Source organism: Sus scrofa, chromosome 1 (assembly GCF_000003025.6).
Source record: "Sus scrofa isolate TJ Tabasco breed Duroc chromosome 1, Sscrofa11.1, whole genome shotgun sequence".
Classification (NCBI taxonomy): Eukaryota; Metazoa; Chordata; class Mammalia; order Artiodactyla; family Suidae; genus Sus; species Sus scrofa.
In genome coordinates this window covers 236,383,683-236,410,807 of record NC_010443.5, presented here as the reverse complement: position 1 = coordinate 236,410,807, position 27,125 = coordinate 236,383,683, and the positions used below count along the sequence as shown (strand labels likewise).

At 52.1% G+C, this 27,125-nt stretch overlaps 3 protein-coding genes across 12 annotated transcripts; 2 read left to right on the top strand and 1 right to left on the bottom strand.

Annotated features, from left to right (window-relative positions):
• On the top strand, window positions 418-8,559 carry TPM2 (tropomyosin 2 (beta)). Of its 5 annotated transcripts, XR_301349.3 has the most exons (10): window positions 1,057-1,403; window positions 1,834-1,959; window positions 4,855-4,988; window positions 5,081-5,198; window positions 5,299-5,369; window positions 5,827-5,902; window positions 6,084-6,146; window positions 6,295-6,364; window positions 7,336-8,072; window positions 8,411-8,559. XR_301349.3 is itself a non-coding variant. In XM_021080975.1 (9 exons), exons 1-9 carry the CDS (start codon window positions 1,290-1,292, stop codon window positions 7,416-7,418), a joined length of 855 nt encoding a protein of 284 aa, XP_020936634.1. In that variant the 5' UTR covers window positions 418-1,289; the 3' UTR covers window positions 7,419-8,559.
• On the bottom strand, window positions 9,814-17,081 carry CA9 (carbonic anhydrase 9). 5 transcript variants are annotated; one of them, XM_021065725.1, is made up of 12 exons: window positions 16,137-17,079; window positions 15,901-16,005; window positions 15,136-15,165; window positions 14,725-14,895; window positions 14,443-14,585; window positions 14,269-14,361; window positions 12,383-12,449; window positions 11,165-11,322; window positions 10,827-10,971; window positions 10,686-10,712; window positions 10,157-10,263; window positions 9,814-10,052 (listed from the first exon to the last, which is right to left on the bottom strand). In XM_021065725.1, the coding sequence occupies exons 1-12, from the start codon at window positions 16,480-16,482 to the stop codon at window positions 10,023-10,025; spliced, it is 1,422 nt and encodes a 473-aa protein (XP_020921384.1). In that variant the 5' UTR covers window positions 16,483-17,079; the 3' UTR covers window positions 9,814-10,022. The 5 variants fall into 5 exon arrangements, with proteins under 5 accessions (XP_020921384.1, XP_013849100.1, XP_013849103.1 ...); XM_013993646.2 differs by having other exon boundaries at window positions 10,182-10,263; window positions 16,137-17,076; XM_013993649.2 differs by lacking the exon at window positions 14,269-14,361 and having other exon boundaries at window positions 10,182-10,263; window positions 16,137-17,081.
• ARHGEF39 (Rho guanine nucleotide exchange factor 39) lies at window positions 23,103-27,124 on the top strand. Of its 2 annotated transcripts, NM_001195686.1 has the most exons (9): window positions 23,166-23,341; window positions 23,548-23,642; window positions 23,913-24,033; window positions 24,292-24,410; window positions 24,990-25,060; window positions 25,286-25,414; window positions 25,578-25,807; window positions 26,061-26,149; window positions 26,311-26,361. In NM_001195686.1, exons 1-9 carry the CDS (start codon window positions 23,204-23,206, stop codon window positions 26,324-26,326), a joined length of 1,008 nt encoding a protein of 335 aa, NP_001182615.1. In that variant the 5' UTR covers window positions 23,166-23,203; the 3' UTR covers window positions 26,327-26,361. The 2 variants fall into 2 exon arrangements, with proteins under 2 accessions (XP_005660248.1, NP_001182615.1); XM_005660191.3 differs by lacking the exon at window positions 26,061-26,149 and having other exon boundaries at window positions 23,103-23,341; window positions 26,311-27,124.

Sequence of the window (27,125 nt, the reverse complement as noted above, 5' to 3'; positions counted from 1 at the left end):
GTCAGAGGGAACATCTCACCCCCAGCTCCAGACGCCCAGCAGCTCCGTAACTCTTGCCCTCGCCCCTGCCTTCCTTGCCCCATTCCGGCCCCGCCTCCCCACGGGAAACATCCCAAAAAAGGGCAGAAAAGAAATTTCAGCGTAAAGTTGGCCCACAGGGGAAGGGAGGAGAGTCCGCAGGGAGAAGGGGAGGAGAATGGAAGGAGAAGGGAGGGCGCACAGGGAAGCTAGGGGAAATCGGGATGGGTGGGGGTGAGTGGGGGGCGGGCGGTGGGGCCGGTGGACCGCGAGGCGGGGTGAGGAGGGGGACGGAGAGCGACTCGTCCCGGGTGGGGGTGGGGATGGGGGCGGGGAGCGCGGGTCCGGCGGGGCAGAAGTGGCCGCGGAAAATATGCGGGGCACGTGGGGGGCGGGGCGGGCTGGGCGCGGATCCGGGTTCTGCGTGCTCGGCGATGGTAGAGGAGGGGCCCTGGCTCCAGGGGCAGGGGCTGGAAGGGGAAGCGAGGGGAAGAGAGGTCAGGCCCGCCCTCGGGGGCAACAAGCCGGTCCTCGCTCCGAAGGGCTGCCGGGGCTCTGGGCTCGCCTCCTACCTCAGTTTCCCCAAGTCTCTGGTAAGACTCTCCACTATCACCACCATGTCCGTAGCAAAAACCCAGCATCTGGGACTGGGGTAAACTGAGGCACTCAAACTGCGGAGGAGCCCCGCCTCCCAAGAGACATTTAATCCGAGGGGATTTACAGGAAACTTCTAAATTAAGGGCAGCGGCTGCTGCAGTTGAGGGGGGGCCTTTTGGTCCCTGCGCTTGGGGCAGCTGCCGTGAGCTCAAGCCCTGAAATAGCCTCAGGGGCCCCAGCCGCAGCTGCCACCGGGCCAGGCTGTCACTCAGAAGAAGCACGGAGCCCCCTGCCCCAAGGTCCCCTCCCTTCCACAGCGCTAGTGTCTTTCTCAGCAGACCGTCCAGCTACTTTCCCTTCCGACGGCTGGGGGGGATGGGGTGAGGGAGAGGCGGAGCCCTAGGGGGCGGTTCCGAAGGGGTGGGCGTAGGGGGTGGCCGCGCCCCCCCCAACCCTGCTGTGCTTCTGCCCCTACAAGGTTTGGGCTGCAATGGGGGAGGGTCCTGGCCCCCGGCTCCGCCCGGTCCCTCCCAGCCTTTTAGGCGCCCGCGCGGCTGGGACGTCCCAGCCCCGCTAGGTCCTCCTCGTCCGCCACCCGTGCGCCCAGTCAGCACAGCCAGTCCCGTTCGCCCGGTCCACACTGCCCGCCGGCCGGCCGGTCCCCAACAGCAACCATGGATGCCATCAAGAAGAAGATGCAGATGCTAAAGCTGGACAAGGAGAATGCCATCGACCGTGCTGAGCAGGCGGAGGCTGACAAGAAGCAGGCTGAAGACCGCTGCAAGCAGGTGGGGGTCCCAGGCTCTGTGTAACCTCTGTCCCCAATCCGCAACAAGGGCAGCCTGTGCCACTCTGTGCTCCCCAGCCTCTGGCCTGCCGTCCAAGCCTCGCTACCATCCAGTGTGGGGGCTGGGCCTTCACAGTACCCCCAGGGCCCTAGCCAGAGCTACACTTCATCTCACCCACCCTCGTCCGAGGAGCCCCAGTCCCCTAATTTCCACTCCTCCCTTTACAGAGCCATGATGGGCCTTGCTCCTTGGGGCTGGAAGCTTTCTCTCTACTCCCACCAGTTCCCTCCCACACCCCTAGCTGCCCTGACCCTCCTCTGCTATCCCTCTTCCTCTCTGTCAGCCTCTATATATCTCTTAGTACCCCTCACACACACCCCTGCCTCCTGCCTGGGCCTGGGCCTGGCTGACTGAGGCATCTCTCTCCCAGCTGGAGGAGGAGCAGCAGGCCCTCCAGAAGAAGCTGAAAGGGACGGAGGATGAGGTGGAAAAGTATTCCGAATCAGTGAAGGATGCCCAGGAGAAACTGGAGCAGGCTGAAAAGAAGGCCACCGACGTGAGTGTGAACCTGGGGGGACAGTAGGAGACTCAGTGCTTTGGGAGGGGTTCCAGACATGGGGATGAGAGGGACTTTCACCATCAGGACAGAGACGGTTTCCTCTCAGGAACGCAGGCCAGGGCAAGCTTGCACAATTAATCCAAGACAGTGGGTAAATCAAAACCACTTACCACTTCCCCCTGAGAACACAACATTTTAATTCCATTTGGTTCCAGCTCTTAGAAGGCACAGTGATCAAGCAGTGAGTCATCGCGGGGGCGGGTGGCACAAGAATTTACCATCCACCTCAACTAATCTTCCAGCTGAAGATGGAGAGGAGACTGAAGCTACATTTGTGGGGTATGGGGTGTGGGTGGAGGTGCTGTTAGGCAGGAGGAGGGGAGAGGAATCCACAGATGGGCCTTGACTTGAGTTACACTGCTGGGGGGCCATTAGAAATTCCCTGGCCTTGACCTCTGGCTCCAGTGGCCCTGCTGTGTACTGGCGCCCCAGCTCAGGTTCTAACGGTCCCTCATTTACCCTCATTAAGCTGTCAGTCTTGAGACCATGCCAGGCCACAGGGCAGAGGGACAGGGCCACTAATGCCAAGGCAACCACCTTGGCAGCTCCTGTTCACTCTGAGATTTCTCTGCCCACCTCACACCCCCTAACCAGACTTCTCTACCTCCTGTTCTTCCCAGCCCCCACCTTAAGGTAGGAGAACAGCCATAAGACTTTGGCAATGGTACTTTCTCTGCCTCAGGTTCCCCATTTGCCTTCCACCCAGGATTGTTTAAGATGAGCCTGTGGTTGGGTGGATGCAGGGATTAGCACGAGCATGGTCTGAACGGCCGAGATGAAAGAAGACACTACGGTTTGTGTTGACCATTAGCCGTGCTCCCCATCCCCCCAAGCCCCCCAAGATTGGTTTCTCTGACCTCCAGCCTTTGGTTTTTGTTCTTCACCAGTCCTGGCACTTGGGAGGGAGCTGCCCTGCAGCTGCTAGTGAAGATGGCCCCGGGCATCTGACAGTCTATAAATAACCAAGGCCCAGTGCAGCTGGAGGCAGGACTGGAAATCCAAGGAGCTGAGTGGGGGCTGGAGGGGAGCTGGGGAGGCCAGGGACAGAGCTAGGGAAGCAGAGAGGCAGTGTGAGGAGTAGATAAGAAACTGCCCAAATTTATTGTGTGACCTTGAGCACAGCACTTAACTTACACAGTGCCTCAGTTTCCCTTTACTCTCTTGCTTCCCACTAGTCCAGTGGGGACAGCAGTGCCTGTCCTGTGGTTAGAGAGTAGCATCCAGAACTGGGAAGAGCTTAAGAAGCAGAAAATGGCAAAAGTCAATCCTGTGATGCAGGCCCTAGGATCTCCCAGATTCTCCAGTCATTTGTCACCCCACTACTATGAAGCGAGTCTTTTACAGACCTTCATCTCTCTCTCTAGAATAGACCTCCTGTGTCCCCCAGAGTCATTCTTCCCAACCCCCAGTGCTGTCCCCAGAATCCTTCCACACTGAGTCATCCGGCCCTGTGCCCAGGATGGGCTCTTGTCACTCTAGGTGGCTTTCAGCACCTGAAGGATAAGCTGCAACTACTTTCTATATATGGTGCTGTTTCCTCTGCCCTCTGGTATCACTCAGGACCTGCTTTCTACCCCCTCTGCCCCCAGAGCTGCCACCCATCTCTTCCCTTTCACTCTCTCCTTCCTGTACACTGGTCTGTTCTCCTTTCCAATCTCAAATTTCAAGGTCCCTATGTTTTTGTCTTTGAGGGAGAGACAAGGGATAACCTAATATTTATGAGGTGTGGATTCTGTGCAGGCAATGTGCATAAGTGCTTTCTGCATATTATTTTATTATTTCCCAAGGTTGACTTATCATCAGAATCACCTGGAAGATTAAAAAAAAAAAAAAAAATGGACGATTTCTAAGACTCTGCTCTGGAGATCTCAGTTCAGTGGCTCCAGCATGGAGATAGAGCACCTGTTTGTAACAGCCACCTCCCATATGGTCCTCTTAACCCACTATTAAAAGCACTGCATTATCTGAGAATAGCCTACAAAGGAGGAACTGCTATTGTTAACTCTGGTTTAGAAGGAAGAAATTGAGGGTTAGTGAGGCCAAATCTGTTGCCCAAGGTCACACAAGCGTTGAGTGGCTGAGCCCTGGCTCAAAGACAACAGTCTGACTCAGAGCTGATGTTCTTAAGACCAAACTGCAGCGCTTCTCTCATTTTCCTTCCTTGGGGCCCTTCTTGCTCTGTCCTTTTTCTCAAGGCATCATCAATTTCTGTGGACCTTCTCCAAAACTTCCACGGTTTTGCCTCTATACCGCAGGATCAGGGGCTGAGTATCTGCCACTCGCACTGCCCTTGCACTGCCCCCAGTTGCCTCTGGCCTTGGCAGGGAGCCCCTTGCTACAGCCATGGATGTCCTATATAGGCCTGGCTTGCCTCCTGAGCCTCTCGCTGGGCGTCTGCCTGGCAGCCAGTGACGTCAGGGAGCTTGATTCTGGGATTGGCTATTTTTAGCAGCACTGCGGTCTGGTTGGCCTGATTCTTCTCCACCCCTTACCTGGGCCAGGCTCTGTGTGGAGTCAGGGCTGCCTCAGACCTGGTCCCAGCACTTGGAGTGCTCTCAGGAAGGACAGAAGGACCAGTTGCAGATAACCATTGGGAGACTATGCACAGTGCCAGAGGAGGCCCTGGAGCAGGGAGTGAAGCTTGTTCAGAAGTGTATAACGGGCTGGAGCACAGAGTCTGTGCAAAGATGATTGGTTAGGGGAAAAATAGGTTGAAAGTCTGGAGGCCAGGAAGCCCAGGCTCATTCTAACAAGAGTCTTAACCATCCTCCGAAGCCTCTCTGATCCTCATCCAAGGCAAACCCTTTCTGACCTCTGACCTTTGACTCACAGGCCGAGGCAGATGTGGCCTCCCTGAACCGCCGCATTCAGCTAGTAGAGGAGGAGCTGGACCGGGCGCAGGAGCGTCTGGCCACAGCCCTGCAAAAGCTGGAGGAGGCCGAGAAGGCAGCTGATGAGAGTGAAAGGTGGGCAAGGGGGTTCCTCAGAGGGTGGGCCAGGGAGGGGGCTGGGAGCCTGTTTCTGCTGGTCCTGACCCCACCCCCACCCCGCCTCTCAGAGGAATGAAGGTCATTGAAAACCGAGCCATGAAGGATGAGGAAAAGATGGAGCTGCAGGAGATGCAGCTGAAGGAGGCCAAGCACATCGCTGAGGATTCAGACCGCAAATATGAGGAGGTGAGGTGACAGCCCTGCCCAGCTTCCTTCTCACTCACAAGTCCCAGACAGCCCCAAGGCATTCACCCTGATCTCCTCCCCCCCCCCCCCGCCCCCACAGGTGGCCAGGAAGCTGGTGATCCTGGAAGGAGAGCTGGAGCGCTCAGAAGAGAGAGCTGAGGTGGCTGAGAGGTAAGGACACCCCACGGTAGCAAGCGAAACTCGGCCTCAGTCCACAGCCATGGGGCTCTCTGCACTGTAGGGAGGAGTTTCCCAGGCGTGGGCCACAGGGACGGGTCCTGCCTCTGACCCCTACCCGCTGCCCCCAGCCGAGCCAGGCAGCTGGAAGAGGAACTGCGAACCATGGACCAGGCCCTCAAGTCCCTGATGGCCTCAGAGGAGGAGGTAGTCACCTCTCTGGACCTTTCTGGGCAATGACGCCTTCTCTCAGCTCACCTTCCCCTCCATCTCAGGCTGCTCTCTCCCACCTGCTGGGGGTCGGGAAGGGCCTGGGGCTTCCAAACTCTACCTGCTGTCACTCTCACAACTTTGCTCTTCTCTTCTCTCCTCCACCCCTCCCCCACTGTGCCACCTCCACTGTCTCCCTCACTGTGCCCTCACACTCCACCCTGCCACACACCCCCTGCAGTAAATGTGGGGACCTAGAGGAGGAGCTGAAAATTGTTACCAACAACTTGAAATCCCTGGAAGCCCAAGCGGACAAGGTAGAGGGGGGTAGAGGGGCAAGTGAGGATGGGGTCCTTCAGGGGAGGGCGGCGATGGGCCCAGGCAGGGCGGGGCTGGGTGTTCGATGGAGGCAAGATCAGGAGTAGCCTGTGGGGCTCAGTGGAGAAATGAAGGCCTTGTGGAGGCGATGTACTGATGGCATGTGTCTGTTCCTAAAAGTATTCCACCAAAGAGGATAAATATGAAGAGGAGATCAAACTGCTGGAAGAGAAGCTAAAGGAGGTGAGAATCCTTCGAGCCCCCCAATTCCCGCCAGAGACCTCCTGTGCCAGGGGATCCGGGGCAGGGATGGAAGAGCAGCGTGACTTAAGAAGTAGTGTCTGGAAGGGCCTAAACGTTGTCACTTTCCCCATCTTGCCTTCACACCCAGGCTGAGACCCGAGCAGAGTTTGCCGAAAGGTCGGTGGCAAAGTTGGAGAAAACCATCGATGACCTGGAAGGTAAAGGGGATGTGCCCCATACCCCCAGACCTTTTAAAATAGGTTTGTGCTCCCCATGACTGGCAGGCTGTCCCTCATCTTCCCATCCCATGATATCTGCCAACCATACATCAGGGTGGAACCACCGAGGGGTCTGTATTTCCCATCCAAGTCCAGTGCTTCTCAAACTTGAGTGTACACGAGAATGCCCCAGAGAGTTTTTAAAACAGATTCCCAGGTCCTGCTCCAAAGTGACTGCTCACTTCAAGCTGGAGAATCTGTGTGTCTCCCAAGCCCCCTGGTCATGCCAATGCTGCTGGTCCTCAGACCACACTCTGAGCAACGCTGATCTAGACAGGTCCTGGCTCCAAGTACAACACAGGAGAGCTATCTCACAGAGACTTCTTTATTAAATAGAGAGCTGTTTGGTTTAATTTCTAAGTTTTCATGACAACAGTCATGGAAAATAGGATTTTAAGCTAGATTTGGTGAAAACAAAACAGCCAGGAATAGGCTAGTCTGTATCTACTTCTCACTGTTATCAACATTGCACCTAAAACTGTCTTTTCCTTTTTATTCTATGAAAACCCTTTCAATTTCATAATTCCCCTGTCTCTTGCTTCCAGCCTTCTCAGGCAAGCCTCAGTTTTCTTCCCAACTTTAGGACTTCAGACCTTTCTAGCTCGAATGCCCTCTCCTTGAAGCAGGCTCTCCTGCTTATGCCCCAGGGCCCTGGGGGAGGCAGGAGCTCCTAGGGGAAGCACCAGTTTGGGGTGCAAAGGAGGACAAAAGGGACAGGGGTACAGAGAGGGTAGGAGGGGCCCTGACGGCTGTCCAGCCTGTCCTCTGGCCTGTCTCTCTCACTCCATCTTCGGCCACCTCTCTCTGATTCTTGTTCTTCCTTTCCATCACCCTCTCTCCTTCCTTTTCTCTTTCCCTCCATTCCCTCTCCCCACACTCCCACCCGGCCCCCCTCCCCTGAACCCCCCCAGACGAAGTCTACGCCCAGAAGATGAAGTACAAGGCCATCAGCGAGGAGCTGGACAACGCGCTCAATGACATCACCTCCCTCTGAGCCCCTCACAGTGTGGCCCCCTCGGCCCCTTCTCTCCTCTCCTTCCCTTTCTCTCTATGGGGAGGGGGGCAAGCAGAGGAGCAAAAACTGCCAACATTGCACAGCCTAGGCTGGACGCAGCCTAGGAGAGCCCCTGTCACGTCTGCCACCCACTCTGGCACTTGCTTCATCCTCCTATATCCACCCACTCCCCCCTCCACTCGCCAGCCTCTCTCACTCTCTGCTGCTTAATAAACTCAACTTGGTCTCTATGCTGTTTTCCTGCCCTCCAGAGAGCACATCCATCGCCCCCCTCAGAGCACTGGTTCACCGCTGAGACACTGCCTCCTTTGAGCACCCCTAATCTTGTGACCCCTTCCCCACTGAGCTCACCCACAAAGCACCCACTCCGGAAGCCCCTCTGCACAGGCACTCCCACTCTGACTCTCGCTGCTGCATGTGGGCACGTGTAACTGCATCGGCCACCAAGGGCCCTTCTGCAGACCCAGGCATGTCGCTGCCCTGCGAGGGCTCAGCTGCCATTCCAAGATCTAAAGGAATGACTGGAAGGGAAGTGGGGCGGTGAGGTGCAGGGAGGGGCAAGAAGGCTGTGCAAGGTCTGGGATGAAGTCTGGAAAAACACTGGATGCCAGCAACGTGGGGCTTTTGCTACAGGTCTGTTTTCTGCCTTGAGTCTGTCTGTCTGTCTGACACTCCCTTTTCCTGGTTCAGTCTTGCTCTTTCTTCCTGTCTCCAACTCTCTTAAACCTTCTAAAGAAGGAGAGTAAATTCATTTAGGACTCAGGCCTTCCCAAAGCTTTGAGGCGTCCCCCCATCTGTCCTGGTCAGTCCATCATTTGCCCCAGCCACGGGTCCTCAGACCCCTGAGTGCTTGTGACCTCCTGTGCCTCCAACCCACTCCGTGCTTATTTGTCACGCCCCCCGTCCGTACCTCCCCATGTTTCTCCCCTCGTGTCTCCCCTCCCCCTGCTCACGGTTGCTTCCCCTCACAGAGACCTTGGCCAGTGCCAAGGAGGAGAACGTGGAGATTCACCAGACCCTCGACCAGACCCTGCTGGAGCTCAACAACCTGTGAGGGCTGGTCCTGCCCTGAGCCAGGCTATAGTTGCCTCCCCAGCCAATAAACCTGTTGGTACCAGCATCATGGGGCCCTTTAAACTTTTCTTTGGTGTTGGCGATGGTGATGGTTGTTTTCCAAAGTAGAGGCTGAGAGGATGCCTGAGGGGAACAGTGGAATTGGAAGGACCCCTGAGTGCGCCAAGGGGTAAGGGCGCTGGGCTCGCTAAGGAGGGGCTGTGTACAGGCTCCGTGAAGCAGAGAAGCCCGGCAGGGCTGGGAGCATCCTGGCCCTTATTCCCCACAGGGCGAAGGAGCTGCCGTCAGTGGCACTGCCCCATTCCAGCAGGCACATGGGCCAAACACAATTGGAAGGCAAAACCGCAAAGCTTCGCAGATTCTACTTGAGCAGGGGTGAAATTCTAAAAGCCTCAATGTGATTTGAAGCCTAGAGGCTGAGCCTGCTCTACCTCCAGACACATACACTGCATAACACATGCACACACACATACACACACCATTCCAACACTATCAGTCATTTCTGCCCGCTTCCTGATAATGTCTTACGTTAGGCAGAATTAAGTCCCCCCACCAAAGATGTCCACACCCTAATCCTATGAAATGTTGTCTTACACAGGAAAAGGGAAAACAAACAAACAAAAAAATAGAGTTCCCTTCGTGGCTAAGTGGTTAACGAATCTGACTACGGTCCATGAGGATGCAGGTTCAGTCCCTAGCCTCGCTCAGTGTGTTAAGGATCCGGTGTTGCCACGAGCTGTGGTGTACGTCACAGAGCTGTGGTGTACATCACAGATGCGGCTTGGATCTGGTGTTGCTATGGCTGTGGCGTGAGCCAGCAGCTGTAGATCCGATTCAGCCCCTGGCCTGGGAACCTCCATATGTTGTGGGAACAGCCAAAAGACAAAAAAGAAAAACAAAAGGAAAAAAAAAAAAGGAAACGTAAAGGTACTTTGTAAACTAAGGATTTTGAGATGGGGAGATTATTAACTGGGTAGGCCCAACATAATCACAAGGGTCCTTAGAAGAGAGGCAAGAAAGTCAAAGGCAATTGTAGGAGATGTGACAATGGAAGCAAGAGATTGGAATGATGCAAGGAAGGGGCCACAAGCCAAGGAATGCTTGGCTTCTAGAAGCTGAAAAAGGCAAGAAGATACTCTCCCCTCAAGAGTGTCCAGAAGGAACCAGCCCTGCCCACACTCTGACTTTAGTCCTTAAGATTCACTCTGGACGTCTGACTTCTAGAACTCTAAGAGAATTCCCATTACCATTAAGTCTGTGGTGGCTGTTACAGCAGCTATAGGAAATGAATACACCATCCTTTTGATTTGGGGAACAAGGGTGCCTACCACGTATTTTATTATAAATATTTACTTTAAAAAAAAATCCTTGGAGGTTAAAAAGAAAGTAGTGTTACAGGCAAGACAGGGTGTCCAGTTCCCCCTCAGATTCTTCTGGCTGGCTTCTCTGCACCCTCTCCAAGTTGCAGGCCTCTAGGCAACAGTCTCGGTGACCTCTGCTGGGTGGTAGCTAACACCCCCTTTGGTTCCACTTGAGTGTCTACACAGGGAAATCGAATCAGAAATCTCACCAGGAATGAGCTCATTTGCATGCAATCTGCGTGAAGCTGTTCTGGACTCCGCTTGGGTTGGTGGGGGCTGTACCTGAGGAAGAGGGTGGATATAATACCTTTGCTGCCTTCTCATTTGCACAAGGAGGACGACACTGGTAACAGCAAAGAGGAGGCCAAAAACCAGGGCCAGGATGTCACCTGGAGGGAGGAGGGGAGAGGCTGCCTCAGGGAGTCAAAAGGAGTCTGCTTCCACCTGCCCCCCACCCCTGCCCCAAGTTCTCCAGCTGCCCCAGTGTCTCAGAATTCAGCAGAGACCAGAAAAGGGGTGGGGATGGATACACAAGAAGGGGCAAGATAAGCACCTATTTTCTTTCCTAAAAAATCGAAGTAAAAGAGGTTGTTTGGGAAGGAAGATGCTAAGAGATTTCATTCTGACCAACTCTCGCCCTGGGGACAACGGGGAACCCCCCACACCTTGATCTGATACTATCCTATTGGGGTTGGAGGTCTGTTCTGCAGAGAAGGAGAGGAAGCAGCCATGGTCCTGACCAGCCTCTGGGGCTGAATGGTGCCAAGGGGTGTCCCCAACCTCAGGAGCCAGAGGAGGGACACAGACTCACCCGCAGCGAGACAGGAATTCAGGTGGACTGAAGAGAAAAGGGAGACATTAGAGCCGGGGACTGTGATCACCAGTGACAGACCAAGGAGGACACGTGGGAGGAGGGGAACATGGCATTATGGGACAGCAGACAAAGCTGCACCTGGCTCAACGGCCCTAGGGCTGCTGTCCACCTCAGTGGAGAAGGAGGCCTCGATTATTCGCCCATTCAAAGGTTGTGTTGCTCGGAAGTTCAGCTGTAGCCGAGAGTCGTCAGGTCCCCACAGGGAGTCTGAGAGCGTGTGGAGCTGGGGAGGTCAGCAGACCAAGACACAGAAGCAAAAGGGTCACAGGCTTAGAGCCAGCATCTCAGAGCTCCACCATCCACAACCCCCTCTTTCCCCCCAACACCCCATCATCTCTTTATGCCTCCTCTTCCTCACCTCATCCTAGACCCCTTTCCCCCTCATCCCCCAGGACACCCGCACGTCCCAACCCCACCTGCTTAGCACTCAGCTTTACTGTCTCGTTGAACACAGTCCAGACGACGCCCTGGGCACAGGGGGGTGTGGTGAGAGACCCCTCATATCGGAAGTAGCGGTTGAGGTCGGAGGGCAACAGTGCAGATACGTCCAGTCCTGGGACCCAAGTCTCTGAGTCTGTGGAGAGGACCTGGGCTGGAGTCTCACTGAGACTGGCCCCCACGCAGCAAAGCTTTGGGATGCAGAGATACATTCTTATGTCCCAGAAGCCAAGCTGACTCAGCTCCCTGAGGCCTCTCCACATGAAGTGTTTCCCTTCCCACAACTCAGCACAAGACGTGACTCAGAAGAAAAGAAAGGGCTGTGGGGCTTACAGAGTGAGAGAACTGCTCCCCTGGCAGTCTTCCCTCTTACTTTGCATACTGGGATAACAGGCCAGGTTGCAGATTTAAGCCCAGAGGGAATCAAAAGAGAAAATGAGCTGAATAACGTGTAAATAAATATTTATGACTATAAACGACAGACAAAAAAACTCAAAAAGTACGGTTCTCTCTAGCTGAACAAAACGTAAAGTACAGGAGGGGAAGTGAGGTTTAAAATGACCTGCAGTGACTGAGAAGGAAAAGAAGAACAAAAACATTTACAAACTTAGATATTTGATGCTTTTGAAGGAGAAATAGTTCTCAGAAAATGTTTAGCTCTTCAGACTCAACCCCTGAGTGCCAAACACTATTTTTTTGGTCTTAGGCTGTTTTTGTCCGGTTTTGGTTTCTGTTTGATTTTTAACCATAAAGCCTGTGGGCAGCAGTTTGCCTTTGCCTGTATTCAGCTTCACAGGTTTTTTTTTGTTTTTTTGTTTTTTTTGTCTTTTGTCCTTTTAGGGCCGCATCCCAGGCTAGGGGTCGAATCGGAGCTGTTGCCACCCACCTATGCCAGAGCCACAGCAACGCAGGATCCGAGCCATGTCTTCGACCTACATCACAGCTCATGGCAATGCCAGATCCTTAACCCACTGAGCAAGGGGAGGGATTGAACCCACAACCTCATGGTTCCTAGTCGGATTTGTTAACCACTGCGCCACGAGGGGAACTCCCCTCAGCTTCACAGTTATTATCAAGGTCACAGGTAGCCAATTCACACTAAAACCAGGGAGCCCCTCTCCATCCTCAGACCTGAGCATAGAGCAGTTCTTTATGAACAAAGGTATCAAGGGTAGTGGCCAGAACGACAAACTGACCTTCATCGGCGATTTCTCCCAAATGTGACAGCAACTGTTCATAGGCACTGTTTTCTTCTGGGCCTTCCTAGAAGATGACAGTACAAGACAGGTGAATAACATATATATAGGGTCACAGCTATCATGACCAATCATGGTTAGGCCTTCAGGGCTTCATGAATCCTATCATGACCTATCAACATCAGTATTTTTTTCTTCCCTGCACATTGCCCTGAACCACCTTTGTCTCCACCCACCTGCCCTAAAAAATAAAGACCAAAAAAAAAAAAAAAAAAAAACACCTGGTTTTGCCTTCCATGTGTAATTCAAAGAGAAGAAAAAAATACCATTAAAAAAAAAAAAAAAGGCAGAGTTCCCGTCGTGGCTCAGTGGTTAACGAATCTGACTAGGAACCATGAGGTTGTGGGTTCAATCCCTGCCCTTGCTCAGTGGGTTAAGGATCTGGTGTTGCCATGAGCTGTGGTGTAGGTTGCAGACGTGGTTCGTATCCCACGTTACTGTGGCTCTGGTGTAGGCTGGTGGCTACAGATCCGATTGGACCCTAACCTGGGAACCTCCATATGCCGCAGGAGTGGCCCAAGAAATGGCAAAAAGACCAAAAAGACCAAAAAAAAAAAAAAAAAAAGGCTTGTTGTGGCTCAGTGGGTTAAGAACCTGACTAGTATGCATGAGGACAGGGGCTCGATCCTTGGCTTCACTCAGTGGCTTAAGAATCCAGTGTTGCCGCCAGCTGCAGACACACGACTCAGATCTGGCATGGCTGTGGTGTGGGCCAGAGCTGTAGCTCTGACTCCACCCCAAGCCCAGGAACTTCCATATACATTAGGTGTGGCCCTGAAAAGAAAAAAAAAAAAAAGAAAGAAAGAAAGAAAAACAGCAAAAATTTAATTTAAAGAAAAAGGCTTGAAGGTGAAGTGGGCTACCCCAGTCCTCCCCTATTCCTCAGCATTGAGAATGCCGAGGAAACACAAAATCTTATGTATTATTACTCAAGGTCACTTTATTCTTACTCTGCAAACTGACCTAACTAAGCAGACTAGCTCTCAAACTGGAGGAGGAGGAAAAGAATGGCAGGCCACTTGACTCTGGTACAAGGCTTTCATTAATGGGCTCTAGTTACTTTTCCAGTCTCACTCATCACCACCTCCACACACATTCCATGGTCCCACCAGAGAGAAGCCCAATAAACTCTGTATTCCTGTTAGCTTTGCATTCACCTTAATAATTCACCTTAATTGTGGGGCCAGGACATGCTACTTCCACGGCACTTCTCTGAACTTTGGGCTATAAGGCTGGCTTTAAGGAGTCAGGAAGGAAATGAGCCTAACAGGTGTCTCACCATTCCACCCTCCTTTTAGCCTCCTCTAATCACTGCGTATGCAGCTTGATCAGTACAAGTCCAAAGAGGTTACTAAATGTTTCTCTAGACTCTATTGCATTTTGCAAAGGGGAAATTATGGGTTATATGAGTATTAGAGAAATGACTCTTCCTGATGTTCATTCTACTGCCTCTGCTGTTACCCAAATGGGCCATATACTGAACTCTGCAGGTACTGTTCATTCTGGATGAGTATCTCCTTTTCTTTCCCACTAGTGAGGCTTCAAGTTTCACCTCCTCTGCGACGCCTTCCCTAACCACTTCTACTCTCTGTCCTGTGTACATGTTTATCCTGCCAGCCTCCCTCACTGGCTGTGGGCTCCTTAGAGAAAAAGAACTCACAGTTTCTTAACTTATTTGTGGCCCAGTGCCTGGCTCGCAGGTGTTGAATGAAAGAACTGATGAGTAATGATGATGATAACCAGGTGTGGGGAAGGGGCGGCCAAGAGACACTGTGCCCGGGTCGGGCGTGGGGAAGAGGGGTTGGGGGGTGTTCCAGGGCTGGTACCTGCAGAAAGGCTGCCAACACGGCCAAGCCCCTCGGGCGCCCCAAGGCCTCGTCAATTTTGGCAAATGCAGTGCTGAGGTGAACCACATGGATCTGGAAAGGACACAGTAGGAGTGGGCAAAATCCCCTGCCCCGCGCCCCACCTCGACCCTCTCCCGGCAGCTGCGAGCTCACCTCAGCAGGGAAACGGTAACCGCCAACTGTATGTTCCGAACCCGGGCGCCCCGCAGACCCCCAGTGCAGATGCAACTGCAGGGCCCGGTACTCCTGCCCCGGACCCAGGGACAGTTCCAGCCCGGGAGGCAGACTCAGCTGCACTGCGTGAGGAGAGGTAGGCTGGCAGGTGAGCCGGGCCCGCCCCTTCCGCCCAGGAGCGCCAGCCCAACTCCCGAGCGCCTTCCCTCATCCCCAAAGAGTCTCCGCCCCCCCCGAGGCTCCGCCCCGAGACCGCCTCACCGGTGTGGCCATTGTTGCGCAGGCGCAGTTCTGGTTGTGGCGGGAGCTCGTAGCCAAGGAGTTCCAGCGGTCGCAGGGCGGGGCAAAACGCGGTGAGCTGTGGGCGGATATCTACCGGGGATTGAAAGCGGCCTGCGCAGGCTGGGGACACCTGGGGCCACGGCGGAGCGCCTGGAGTGGGAGAGGATGTACTGGAAGTCTGATGACGAGATCAAGAGCTTTTGAAGAAGCGCACTAGAAAAAGTGAGGGGTGGAGTCAGGAGGCATCGGGGCGGGAAATAAAAATGAGGGAAGTGGACGGAGACAGGCGGCGGGTGTAGGGACTGGCAGATGTTGATACAAGGAGGGGGAGGCGGGGATCGGCAGAGCTGAGTGCCTAGACTGGGTATGGGCAGGGAGTGGGTGTCTCACCTCCATAGCGCCAATGACTGTGGTCATCCCCTGCATAAATGAGAAGGATGAAGAGGCTGATCTTTGAGCCCAGTCCCTCCCAGCGGCCAGGAGGTGGGTCCCCCTCACTAGCAGGGGTTCCCAAACTCTTATCTTACAGAAGCAGGTAACAGAAATGCCTGACGCAGGCCAGGTGTAAAGCACAGTGTAAAGCACATTGCAGCCAAATATAAGGCCACAACTTGGTGAACCACACAAAGATCCTACTGGATCCAGAGATCCCAGTTTGCAACCACTGTGGTAAGGTCTGTTAAGTGGGTGGGGGCCTCAGTCCCTTTGCCCAGATTAGTAGACCGTCATTCTCCCTGCTCATCCCTCTTCTCTTTCTGGTCTCCATCTCTTTTCCCAAAGTTCCTTGATGGAGAGTCAAGGTACCAGATTCCCCTACCGGCTTTTTCCTCCTTCCCAGATCTATTTCATTTGTAGACTGAGGACTGAGGTGACCTCTATAAGCCCTTCCTGTTCTAACTCTGGTATCCCCCACCCTTCCTCTTCTCTCCCTTCATACTCTTCTCTCTACCTTTGTTTTCTCTCCACATTCCTCATCTCTTTCTCCTCCCCAGCCTCCCCCCTCTTCTCTTTTCCATCTCTTCCTGCTTATCTCCAACTGTGCCCCCTTTTTGTTTTTTGGTTTTGGGGTTTCGTTTTGTTTTGTTTTGGCTGCCCCTGCAGCCAAAGTTTGCAACACCAAATCCTTAACCCACTGTTTTGGGGCAGCAATCTAACCTGTGTCCCAGTGCTCCAGAGACGCTGCCAATACCATTGTGTCATAGAAGGAATTCCTGTGCCTTCTTTTTGCCTCCTCATCTAGCTGGTGGCAGGGGATCCGCCCTGGGGTTGGGAAAGACTAAGAGTATAGGCTCCTCTCTTTCCCTGAATATAATCCCTGCATGGGCTGGAGTTTAGTGAGGGGAAGTACCAACTTCCTAGAGCCTAGATTTGCAGAGCTGATGACCACTTACCTTTTTTTTCTCTATGGACATTCTTCTGGGGTCCTTGAGTATCCCTGGGAGCCTCAGTAGTAGGAAGATCCTCTAAGTTCAGAGAATTCTCTTCTCCTGGTTCAGTCTTCATTCCAGGTTGGTCCTCCTCTCCAGGTATATCCTCTTCACTGGGCAGGTCCTCCTCCAGTGGATCATCTTCCCCAGATGAATCTCCTCCTGTGGTGGGAGCTCCCTGCATCCAGGACATGCTCTGGGGATGGGCAGGCACCAGGAGGAGCAGTAATAGCAGCAGATGCACAGTGGGGCCCGGGGCAGGGGCTGGGATCAACAGAGGGAGCCAGGGGCTGGGACACTGGGGAGCCATGCGGCTGACTATGGGGTGTCCCAGAACACGGTGTGTACGGGCTGTACGTGCATTGGAAACGAGCTGGGCAGGGGAGGAGCAAGCCTGGAGGGGAACAGGCTGACTCACAGAAAGCCCTTTTGTAGAGATGGAGCCAAAGTCCTGTGGGTCTATCTGGCCTGTGCCCCCTCCCCGATAGCAAAGAGGGGATGGGGTGGAGTGCGGGGCAGGTATGTGCACAAGCAGAAGGTTATCAGGGTCATGGGCTCAGCCTGGAACCCAAGGCACCACCTGGCACTGTACAGGTTCTCCCTGGCACCGCCCCACTGCTCACCAGCCAACCTCAGCTAAACCTGGCCTGCTTCCCAGCCCCAGGCAGCTGGGGCCCCCCACATCCTCTGGCTGAGAGAGGAAGCAGCCCATATATACATCCCTGGCCAAGCCAGGGAGCAGGTAGAGGGGCAGGGCAAGCTACTGGGGGGAGTCTGGGAGTGAGTGGGTGGATGGGTAGGTGGGAGGCAAATTTGAGTATGATTGGAACACCCACAGAGATTTATTTATTTATTTATTTCATTTTTTTATTTATTTTATTTATTTTTTGTCTTTTTGCCTTTTCTAGGGCTGCTCCCACGGCATATGGAGGTTCCCAGGCTAGGGGTCGAATTGGAGCTGTAGCTGCCAGCCTTCGCCAGAGCCACAGCAACACGGGATCCGAGCTGCGTCTTCGACCTACACCACAGCTCACGGCAACGCCGGATCCTTAACCCACTGAGCAAGGCCAGGGATCGAACCCAAAATCTCATGGTTCCTAGTCGGATTCATTAACCACTGTGCCATGACAGGAACTCCCCCACAAAGATTTATGAGAGAAACTCTGATGGGTTTAAACTAAATGTATGATTCATTATATTACACCTCTGCTCAGAAACCTTTATTGGCTTCCCAGTGGCTACCAAAATATCTTCCACCTGCCCATCCTCCTCCTCTAGCTGACTCCCAAGTCCCTTCAAAATCTTACCCAAGAAAACTTTCCATCTTATCTCCTGCTACTTTCCTTCAATTCTACTTTCCTTTAATTCTAGCCAAATTAAACTACTCCTTTTTTACCCAACCTTTGACTGCCTTTGTTCCTCTAGTTCTCACTTCTGGGAATGCCTTTCCCGCTTCTATTTATCACCTACCATATGTCATCATTGGGCTAGTGGACTAGAGGTATGGAAATGAATAAGATAAGAGTCACTGTCCTGAGGAGCTCACTGTCTGGTGAGTGAGGGCGAACTCTCTCCTAATATTTGGGAGAAAGATGAATTCTGCTTCAGAAAGTAATACATAAGTAGGCAAAATTGGATCAGGACTTAAAGTAGCAGTTCAGTTTAGTTTTAAAAAGGCGGGGGAGGAGTTCCCATTGTGGCTCAGTGGTAACAAACCCGACTAGTATCCATGAGGACTCGAGTTCAATCCCTGGCCTCACTCACTGGGTTACAGATAGGGCGTTTCTGTGAGCTGTGGTGTAGGTCACAGACATGTCTCGGATCTGGTGTGGCTGTGGATGTGGTGTAGGCCAGCAGCTGCAGCTCCAATTTGACCCCTAGCCTGGGAACCTCCATATGCCTCTGTGGCCCTAAAAAGAGGGGTGGGGGATGGTATTCCAGGCAAAAGGGAAGCACCAAATATTTTGAGAAAGAAAGAATCCATTTCTTATACTGGATTATATTGGGGCTTGATGTGGAGCATGGATTGGAGGGGGAGAATGGGTGCAAGGCGATAAAGAGTGAGAGGACCCTAAGAATGGCTTGGGGTTCCCAATCTGCTTATTCACTTAACACTTAGAGAGCCTCCTCTCTTCCTCCAGGCACTGTTCTAGGCCCTAGGGATGCAGCGTTGAACTGGAGAACAGCCTCTGATGTTTTGTAGAGCTCACATACTAATAAGGCCACCATGGCTCCAACACACCAGAAGAGAGTAAGGCCATCTCAGGAGATTCTTCTCTGGGGCTAACATTCAGTAGGTATGTGCACTAGTATGGTTATATAGGTTAATTAAATAGGCTAGAATATTTTGGAGTTCCTCGGGGGCCCAGCAGTTAAGGATCCTATGTTGTCACTACTGTGGCTTGGGTCACTTCTGTGGCACAAGTTCGATCCCTGGCCTGGGGACTTCCTCACGCCACAGGCACAGCCAAAAATAAAAACGAAAAAAATATTTATAATCCAATTTGTAGCTAAACCTAACTCCAGGGTGCTCCTGCTACTTCAGTCCTCCCTGGAGACTTTTCAGGACCCTTGTGACCTCTTCTCTAAAGAGATAATGCTTGGCACAGCAAGGGCTCCAGGACCCCATCCAGCTTCCACTCTGATGGATCAGTACCTGTGCACCCACCACTATGTTAAATAGTTTTACTGTCTTTATCTAAATCCCTTCTGTTACTCAAAGGCCACCTCCTCCAGGAAGTCTTACTTGACCAACTAACTCTACACCATAAGAAGAGATTTCTGGTGCTGCTGGACCACCACAGTCCTTTGCCTGCCCTTACTAATAACCTTGCCTATGATCTAATTTATATTAAGGTGATTTATGACATTTTATCTGCTCTAATAGCCTTGAGCTCCAAAAGGGCAGGGTCCAGTATTTGATTGGTTCAGTCTTTTATTCAGCAGTCTTTTCTTGATCATTTTTCTCTCTGAGATCACCTTGCTAGGGTCTGAGAAAAAAAACAAATTGACTAAGATGCCTTCTTGCCCTCAGGGAGCTCACCATCAATGGGCTTTGTGTGTCGAACCACAATTATTCCAAGAGCAGGACATCATCTTTCCACAGCATCCCAAACTGTCTGCCTTGTCAGAGTGACTGTCATACTGTGTGCCAAAACTTGTATGGCTGAACAACAGCTGTGCTCCATGCAGTCATCTTAGGAGGTAGTTAGCCAAATGATCTAGGTGGCTATTTCTGGGGCCTAATAAGAGCCATCCATGGCAATCTGATCCAGTGTGCACCCCGGATGGTCAGCTCATTGCCTTGGTCAGCTGTGTTCTTAGAACCTTGGTTGGACCCTGATGCATGGAAGGTACATGGTAATATCTGAAGTAGACTGGCCTAGACAAGACAGAATGTGCTAATGACTGATCTGGTTGGGGTGGAAGAGGTCCTGGGAAGCACAAAGGACAGAAACACCATGCTAACTGAAGTCTGGCGTCTCTATGTCTACATCTTTATCTAACATCAATCTTAAGTTTTTGTTTTTTGGTTTTTTTCCCTTTGCTTTTTAGGGCTGCACTCACAGCATATGGAGGGTCCCAGGCTAGGGGTTGAATTGGAGCTATAGCTGCAGGTCTATACCACAGCCACAGCAATGCAGGATCCAAGCTGCGTCTGTGACCTACACCACAGCTCACGGCAAAACCAGATCCTTAACCCACGGAGCAAGGCCAGGGATTGAACCGGCAACCTCATGGTTCCTAGTTGGATTCGTTTCTGCTGCACCATGACGGGAACTCCCAATCTTAGTTTTATTTCACATTCCCTTTTTCCAAAAGTTCTGAATGTTTCCTTCTTTTCCCTTTTTAGATCTCTGTCGGGATTTCCTTGTACACTTCTCCACGGCATTTCTGTGAATCCACACGTCTCCCCTCTATCTCTGCTGCTTTCTCTCAGCATGTCAGAATCCAGATCTGCATCCAGGTGCAGGGCTGTGTTACAGCTCCCTCATTTGCTAAGTGCCATTCTCCATGGTGCTGTCTCTTTCTTGAACTCTCTGTCTCTGTGTGTGCCTATGTCTCTGGTCTGGGTGGGGAATGTAGACTATGACCCTGGATCGTGCCTTTGCAACTGGGAGTCTGCCAAACCCTAAAACAGGTTTGAGTTCCCAGAGTCTTGTTTCCTGAACCTCCCCAGGTTGGGACAGAGTGTACTCAGGACTAATTGACTAAGACACCCTCCCCCGCTCCACCTTGGCCTGGCACACGACCTCTCTGGGTTGTTTAAGGCAGTCTTTGTTCATTAGAGACTGTGTCTTAAGACATTGAGGGACATGCCTCTGCTTTATCCCAGGGTTGCAGAGGCGGGAGTTATTTGCTGGTAACGTAGGAGGAGAAAAAGCCCCCTACTCTTCAGACATGGATTGGTAGCAAAGATAGCTCACGGCCCTTCTGGGGCCTTGGGGGCTGACTTGTAGTTATGGCCCACCTCACCATCTGTATTACTCTCCTAGGCTGCTATAAAAAATTGCCACAAACTGGGTGGTTTAAAACAACAGAATTTTATTCTCTCATAGTTCTGGAGGCTAAACGTCTGAAATCAAGGTGTTGGCAGGGCCCTGCTCCTTCTGAACGCCCCTTGTGAGAACTCTTCCAGTTTCTGGGGGCTCCAAGCATTCCTTGGCTTGTGGCTGCATAACTTCAATGTCTGCTTCCAACTTCTCTTGTCTCTGTGTTGCTCTACTAGATGTCTCTTATAGGAACACTTATCATTGGATTTAGGGCCCGCCACAATAATCCAGGGTGATTTTAAGATTCATAATTTAACTACATCTACAAAGACCTTTTTCCAAATAAGGCCACATTCACAGGTTCTAGAGGTTAGAACATGGACCAATCTTTAGGGGAGTCACCATTCAGCCTACCATACTATCAGCCGTTTTGGAACTGAAGTGCATGCACAGGATGAGACATAATGAGCTTGTGTTAGAGCCCCTCATGCCTTCTGCCCACATCCCTCTTTTTTTTGTTGTTTGCAGCACCAGTGGCAATGCTGGATCCTTAACCCACTGAGCAAGGCCAGGGATCCAACCTGCATCCTCATGGATACTAGTCAGGTTCATAACTTGCTGAGCCACAACAGGAACTCCACAAACATCTCAAATTTAACAGGCCTCAAGCCAAATTCATCTGTCCCCAAAACCTCTTCTACCCACCCTCCAACCAGTGGCCTAAGCCAGAAATCGGTGCCATCTTTTCTTTCATCTTTTCCTTCACCTCGACATTTAGTCATTAAGCCCTATAGCCCTGTGGATTCTACCTTCTAAGCTTTTCATACACATTTTTCAGCCTAGCTCACACTTCCATGACCTCTTATCTGGACTACGCCCGCCCGTTAGGGGCTCATGGTGCTATCAGCCATCATGGGATTATCTGTCCTCTTCCACCCTTGAGCTCTTAGTGTGGTCTGTCCCACATTCACCTGAGACAGTGTAACCAGTCCTTCACCTACATGGTATCACCAGCTTCCTTCTGACCCATCCAAGGTACAGTCTGACCCCCCCAACTCTCTTTTTCCTCCATCAAGCCCTTCAAATTGTTTTTCCCTAATCGAAGTCCAGCATTTCTCCTTCCTCAGAATTCTGAGAATGTCAGTGAACTAGAAGGGACCTCAGAACCATGATAATACCCTGGTTCTTGGCTTGGGGCCCAGATTCATAGGCGTCTACAGTGGTAGGAATGGGGTCGAAAGTTTCTATCTAATATTTTGGGTTTAATAGCAGTTTTTTTCTGATTACAAAGTAATGCGTGTATGCTCAAGCAGAAAACTAAGGAAAAGCATAAAAGTCTAAGGGAATTTAAAAATCACCCTATTTATCCTATTTACCCCTTTAACCTCAGTGATCTAGTGCCTGGCACAGATTAGGTGCTTGGTAAATATCTGCTGAATGAATTATCTTTGATCCCATCACCCAGAGATAAAAACCACAATTAGTTTTTGATTGTTTATCCTTCCAGTCGTATATTTCTTTTACCTAAATAAGATCATATTGTGCAAACATCTTTGTGGCCTGCTTTTTTTTCTCTAGGTAATATACTACGTTTTCTCCATTTTGATAGCTTTTTTTACATCATCTTTAATACTTTCATATTATTCCTTCAAATGGCTGTACTATAATTTTCCTAGCCAATTCTCTACCAGTGGGCATTAAGGTGATTTCCAGTTTTCTGTTACAAACAACATTTTGCCTCCCATCCTAATATATATGTTTTTGTCCATAGATCTAATTTTTTAGGATGCATTCCTAGAAGTGGAATTTCTGGGTCATGAGAGTAGGCACATTTTAAGATATACATACTGACAAAAATGGCACTGTTCATTTACCTCCAGCACTACTGCCAGTTTTCGAAAAGACCTAAGAAAAATCTGGTACATTTTATCTCTGACTAGGTAACACAGATTAATCAACTCCAAGCTTTTGTCTTTGGCCAGAATTAGAGCAGTTCTCAACCACCAAGTTAGTTATTGACATTTGCCAACTAGAAGCTAAGTGGCTACCAGGTTTTGGATCAGTATGAAAGGAGAAAACATCAGTTCTTCTTCGGGGGCCAAAATATTAAAAACCTGGTGACCCGTGAGGGTTCCTAGTAGTGAAAGCACTGGGGACTGGATCCTAGAGTTTGGCATAGGCCCAGAACAGAACACATAGCCTAACTATCGTCCCCTCCTCAATTCTACGGGTGGAACACTGCGGCCCTGCCAGTGTCTAAACCTCTAAGTCTCCTGACTCAGAGTCCAGGCTATTGCCCCAACTTAGTACCACTCAGAAGACGACCACCCACTTGCTCCAGTCTGCCCTGCCCAGGCGCGCACCTACAGCGCCGCCCTGGTGGTGGGTCAAGCCCTAAGGAAGAGACCTGATGAGGTTCAACGCGCACAGCCTCCAGGCGCCAGGGGGCGCGCTCCCCCCTCCGGCCCCGCCCCCGAAGCCGTTGGGATTCGAATCTCCGGCGGGCTGCGGGAGGAAACGTCGATCCCTCAGTCCGGCATGGAGATCCCGGGTCCCAGCGCACGGTGCCCGGTGCAAGAGCAGCGTGCCCGCTGGGAGCGGAAACGCGCCTGCACTGCCCGGGAACTGCTGGAGACTGAGCGGCGCTACCAGGAACAGCTGGGGCTGGTGGCCACGGTGCGGGCCGGGCACCCTCCCGTAGGGGGCGGGGACCGGAGGGTGTGGCAGGGTCTCTGCGAGGTCGGTGACCAGGGGTATGGTGGGCCCTGGCCCATCCGCCTGCACATAAGGCTCTCGGGCGGACTTGTACACTTCCTAGCGGCACCTCGGCTTTAGCCTCCTCTGCGCACTACATACCGGTATTGTATTCTCTCCTCCCGCAGTACTTTGTGGGGATTCTGAGAGCCAAGGGCACCTTGCGACCACCAGAGCGCCAGGCCCTGTTTGGGCCCTGGGAGCTCATTTACCGCGCCAGCCAGTGAGTAGATGGGGCGTGGGGATAGAGAAGGAGGGGGAACCCTGGCCTCTGGTAGCTGCACGGAATTCAAGAGTCGGAGAAACCCAGGTCCACATTCAACGTCTGCCAGTTTTCTCCCCTGTGGTTTTGGCCCAGTGCCTTAACCTGCCCCAGTTCTCCACCTATAAAACGGGATAATAGCACTACCTCTGGGGCAGGGTTAATGAGGATTAAGAGAGGTGGTGCTTCGGTAGTTCTTGGGCTGCTCTTTCATTGTCCTGACCCACGCAGAGAGCTGCTTCTCCACCTTGAAGGAGGGCGCTGGGGACAGGGGCTGGAGGACTTCTGTCCCCACCTGGAGCTCTACACCCAATTTGCTGCCAACGCTGAGAGGTCCTGGACCACCCTGCAGGTAACCTGAAGATCTCACATCCTTCCCCTCTTCCTCTGTACATTTCCTCTAAATCTGGAGACCCAAACTCCATTCATACTGTTCCTGCATTTATAGAGCCCTGTGGGTGCCCCACCACCCTGTGCTAAGTTCCCTGTAGGGAGACAGGGTTCTCTCTGAAGCACACAGCTTCCTGAGGGCTGGGGATGTGTACATGGAAGAATCCAGTATAAGGAATGGCTTCTCTCCTTGCTGCCAACCCTTTCCCCATCACGCCAGGAGCAACTAAAGAAGAACAGACGTTTCCGGAGGTTTGTGCGACTTCAGGAAGGTCGTCCTGAGTTTGGGGGTCTTCAGCTCCAGGACCTGCTCCCTCTGCCTCTGCAAAGGCTCCAGCAGTGAGTCCACTCAACCTTACTCAACCAACTCCTCTTTTCTGTGTCTGCATGACTGCTGCTCTCAGTTTTGTGGGATTCCATGGGATCATCCCACTGTGTCTCTCCTGGACAAACAGCTCCTAAAAACCTTTTGCAAGAGTAAATGTGAACTCACTGGAGTATCTGGGCTCTGCAGCCTCAGGCCCATAGCTGGGACTGTGGAACTTACATTGAGGTAAAGGCCTTATACTAAGGCTAGCAACAGGGCTTCCGGAGATGAAGGGCTTACCTGGCTTGGAATTTCTGTCCTGAGTACAAGTTAAGAACTTATAGTCAGGTTGTCTGCAGCATCCTCCTTGGGTTGATAAACTTTCACCTTGGGATCTGGCCTCCTGAATTATGATCAACCTGCCCTAGACTCTTCAGTGTGGGAAAAGATGAGGGCCGTGTGGTATAAACCCAAGTTCTGAGTCCCAGACGAGAGGGGGATAAAACAGCCACAAGCAGATCTTTCCTGGCCTTGCAACTGACATATGTGTAGGGCGTGATTTGTGTGTCAGCGCAACTTCCCCTCAGAGACTTCCAACTGTCTAATTCCAGGTATGAGAATCTTGCTGTTGCTTTGGCTGAAAACACAGGCCCCAACAGCCCTGACCAGGAACAGCTGGCAAGTATGTTCTTGGTCCTCTGCAGCGGTCCTTGGGGACTGCTTCTCCTGTACCCCTTTCTGGCTCTGCCCTCCAATGTCTGATATGTCCCTGGCATCCAAAGACATGTTTACCTACCCTTCAAGAAGTCAGACTCTGACCCTGGTCCCCTCTGGAACGGCCTTTCACCATCACTGGTCACCCCAAATCAAAGCTGTGCTGAGAGCTGGGCGTGGGATGTCATTCCAGGGGCAGCCCGGCTGATAAGTGAGACTGCCCAGAGAGTCCACACCATTGGTCAGAAACAGAAGAATGACCAGCACCTCCAGCGTGTCCAGGCTCTGCTTAGTGGACGGCAGGCAAAGGGGCTTACCTCAGGTCATCTGCAGGCTTCCCCCTCACTCCTCCAACTGCCCTTTTCTGATCTCTTTTCGTCTCCACCACCAGCACGTACCCTCTGTCTCCTCAGCCTCCCTTTCCTTCTGTTCTGTGGATCATGGTCCTGGAGCTGTACCAGGATAACAGCTCTCCTGTCCCCTAGGTCGCTGGTTCCTACGCCAGGGCTGGCTGTTGGTGGTGCCTCCCCAGGGGAAGCCTCGGCCCCGAATGTTCTTCCTTTTCTCTGACGCGCTCCTCATGGCCAAACCTCGACCTCCATTGCACCTGCTGCAGAGTGGCACCTTTGCCTGTCGGGCTCTCTACCCCATGGCGGAGTGTCAGCTCCAGAGGGTCTTTGGCCACTCAGGAGGCTCTTGTGGTGGACTGCTCAGCGTAAGTAGTAGGCAAAAGCCCTAGGTAAGGGAGGAGAGGCCTAAAATAATACCTTAAGTGTCTGTGCACCATTCATCTCCTTGGCTTGGAGTCCCCTGAGGAACTGAACCACCTACATTGAGAGGATACTAGGCCTTGGGGTTCTTGGCCTGCTTCTCACTTCAGCCCTGAATTACCTCCATGGAGACAGCAAGGCCTTCAGCTTATGGCTGGAACTTTCTGAGCCATGTGCTAAGAGGTGGTCTCTCCCTAGCTGACCTTTCCCCATGAGAAGCTACTGCTTATGTCCACAGACCAGGAGGAACTGCTGCTCTGGTACCACAGTCTGACTCTGGCCATCTCGTAAGTTACCTTCCCTCAAAAAGAGTGCTGTGGTGAGGCCCACGAACTGGAGTTCTGAGCGTGTCCCACATCTGGGACCCATCCCCACCCCCCTCCAACACCCTGGGTGATTTTGTTGGAATAGAGTGCTCATGCCAGTGCCTGAACTATTTTCTCCACAGGAGCCAGAAGAACTAGAGGAATCTTATGAATTCCAGAGTCCAGGATACCTCAGGGATAGGTCAGAGTTGGGAGTACAAAGCAATCTTCTTTAGTACTAACAAAACACAGACTCTTCATAGTTAGAGCAGAGTCAGTTTGTGTTTGCCTGGGACCCAGACATGCCACGTCATTTGACCAGCTCTTAAGAATGTGGCACAGTGGGATCAGTGGTGTCTTGGGAGCCCTGGAACGTGGGTTTGATCCCTGGCCTGGCACAGTCGGTTAAGGATCTGGTGTTGCCACAGCTGCGAATTAGGTCACAAGTGAGGCTCAGGTCTGATCCCTGGCCTGGGAGCTCCACATGCCACGCAACAGCCGAAAAAGAATCAGGACACCAAGTCTGAACCTACTGAACCTCTGCTGAAACGGCCCCTCCAACACAAAGGAGGGGATTTGGGACTGATAAGCTCTGTGCTCTATCTGGACAGCTACTTACCAAGGTTGCAGCTTTGCAAATGTGTCTACTTTTATGTTGCATGTAGTTTTTATAATTTATTTTCCCACCAGATTTTAGTAAAGTTTTTTTCCTTTTTGGAGAAGGCTTTCTGTCTCAGCTATGTGATATGAGAAAAGGGATTTTTGTGCCCTGATAGCTGGTGTGATGGTGGCCTCAGGAATACAAAAAGGACTGGAGCTCCCTCTATCTTCTGGGCTCCTGCACTGGAAGGCGGCTTCTTTTTGTCCTAATAAGGGAAGCTTTTCAAGAAGGCCCAGCTGCTCTTAGGCACCTAGTATGGATGTGTGTGTTTGTGTGACCAGCTGGAATGGAAAAAGC

Excerpts from the sequence above, each read along its gene's own strand:
- ARHGEF39 (NM_001195686.1), top strand. The coding sequence starts at position 23,204 with ATGGAGATCCCGGGTCCCAGCGCACGGTGCCCGGTGCAAGAGCAGCGT. Across the intron at positions 23,643-23,912 it reads CTCATTTACCGCGCCAGCCA|AGAGCTGCTTCTCCACCTTG; the intron begins GTGAGTAGATGG and ends TGACCCACGCAG. Across the intron at positions 25,061-25,285 it reads TGACCAGGAACAGCTGGCAA|GGGCAGCCCGGCTGATAAGT; the intron begins GTATGTTCTTGG and ends ATGTCATTCCAG.
- TPM2 (XM_021080975.1), top strand. The coding sequence starts at position 1,290 with ATGGATGCCATCAAGAAGAAGATGCAGATGCTAAAGCTGGACAAGGAG. Across the intron at positions 1,960-4,854 it reads CTGAAAAGAAGGCCACCGAC|GCCGAGGCAGATGTGGCCTC; the intron begins GTGAGTGTGAAC and ends TTTGACTCACAG. Across the intron at positions 5,903-6,083 it reads TGGAAGCCCAAGCGGACAAG|TATTCCACCAAAGAGGATAA; the intron begins GTAGAGGGGGGT and ends TGTTCCTAAAAG.
- CA9 (XM_013993646.2), bottom strand. The coding sequence starts at position 16,482 with ATGGCTCCCCAGTGTCCCAGCCCCTGGCTCCCTCTGTTGATCCCAGCC. Across the intron at positions 16,006-16,136 it reads TGTCCATAGAGAAAAAAAAG|GGCGGATCCCCTGCCACCAG; the intron begins GTAAGTGGTCAT and ends TCCCAACCCCAG. Across the intron at positions 14,362-14,442 it reads GTTACCGTTTCCCTGCTGAG|ATCCATGTGGTTCACCTCAG; the intron begins GTGAGCTCGCAG and ends TGTCCTTTCCAG.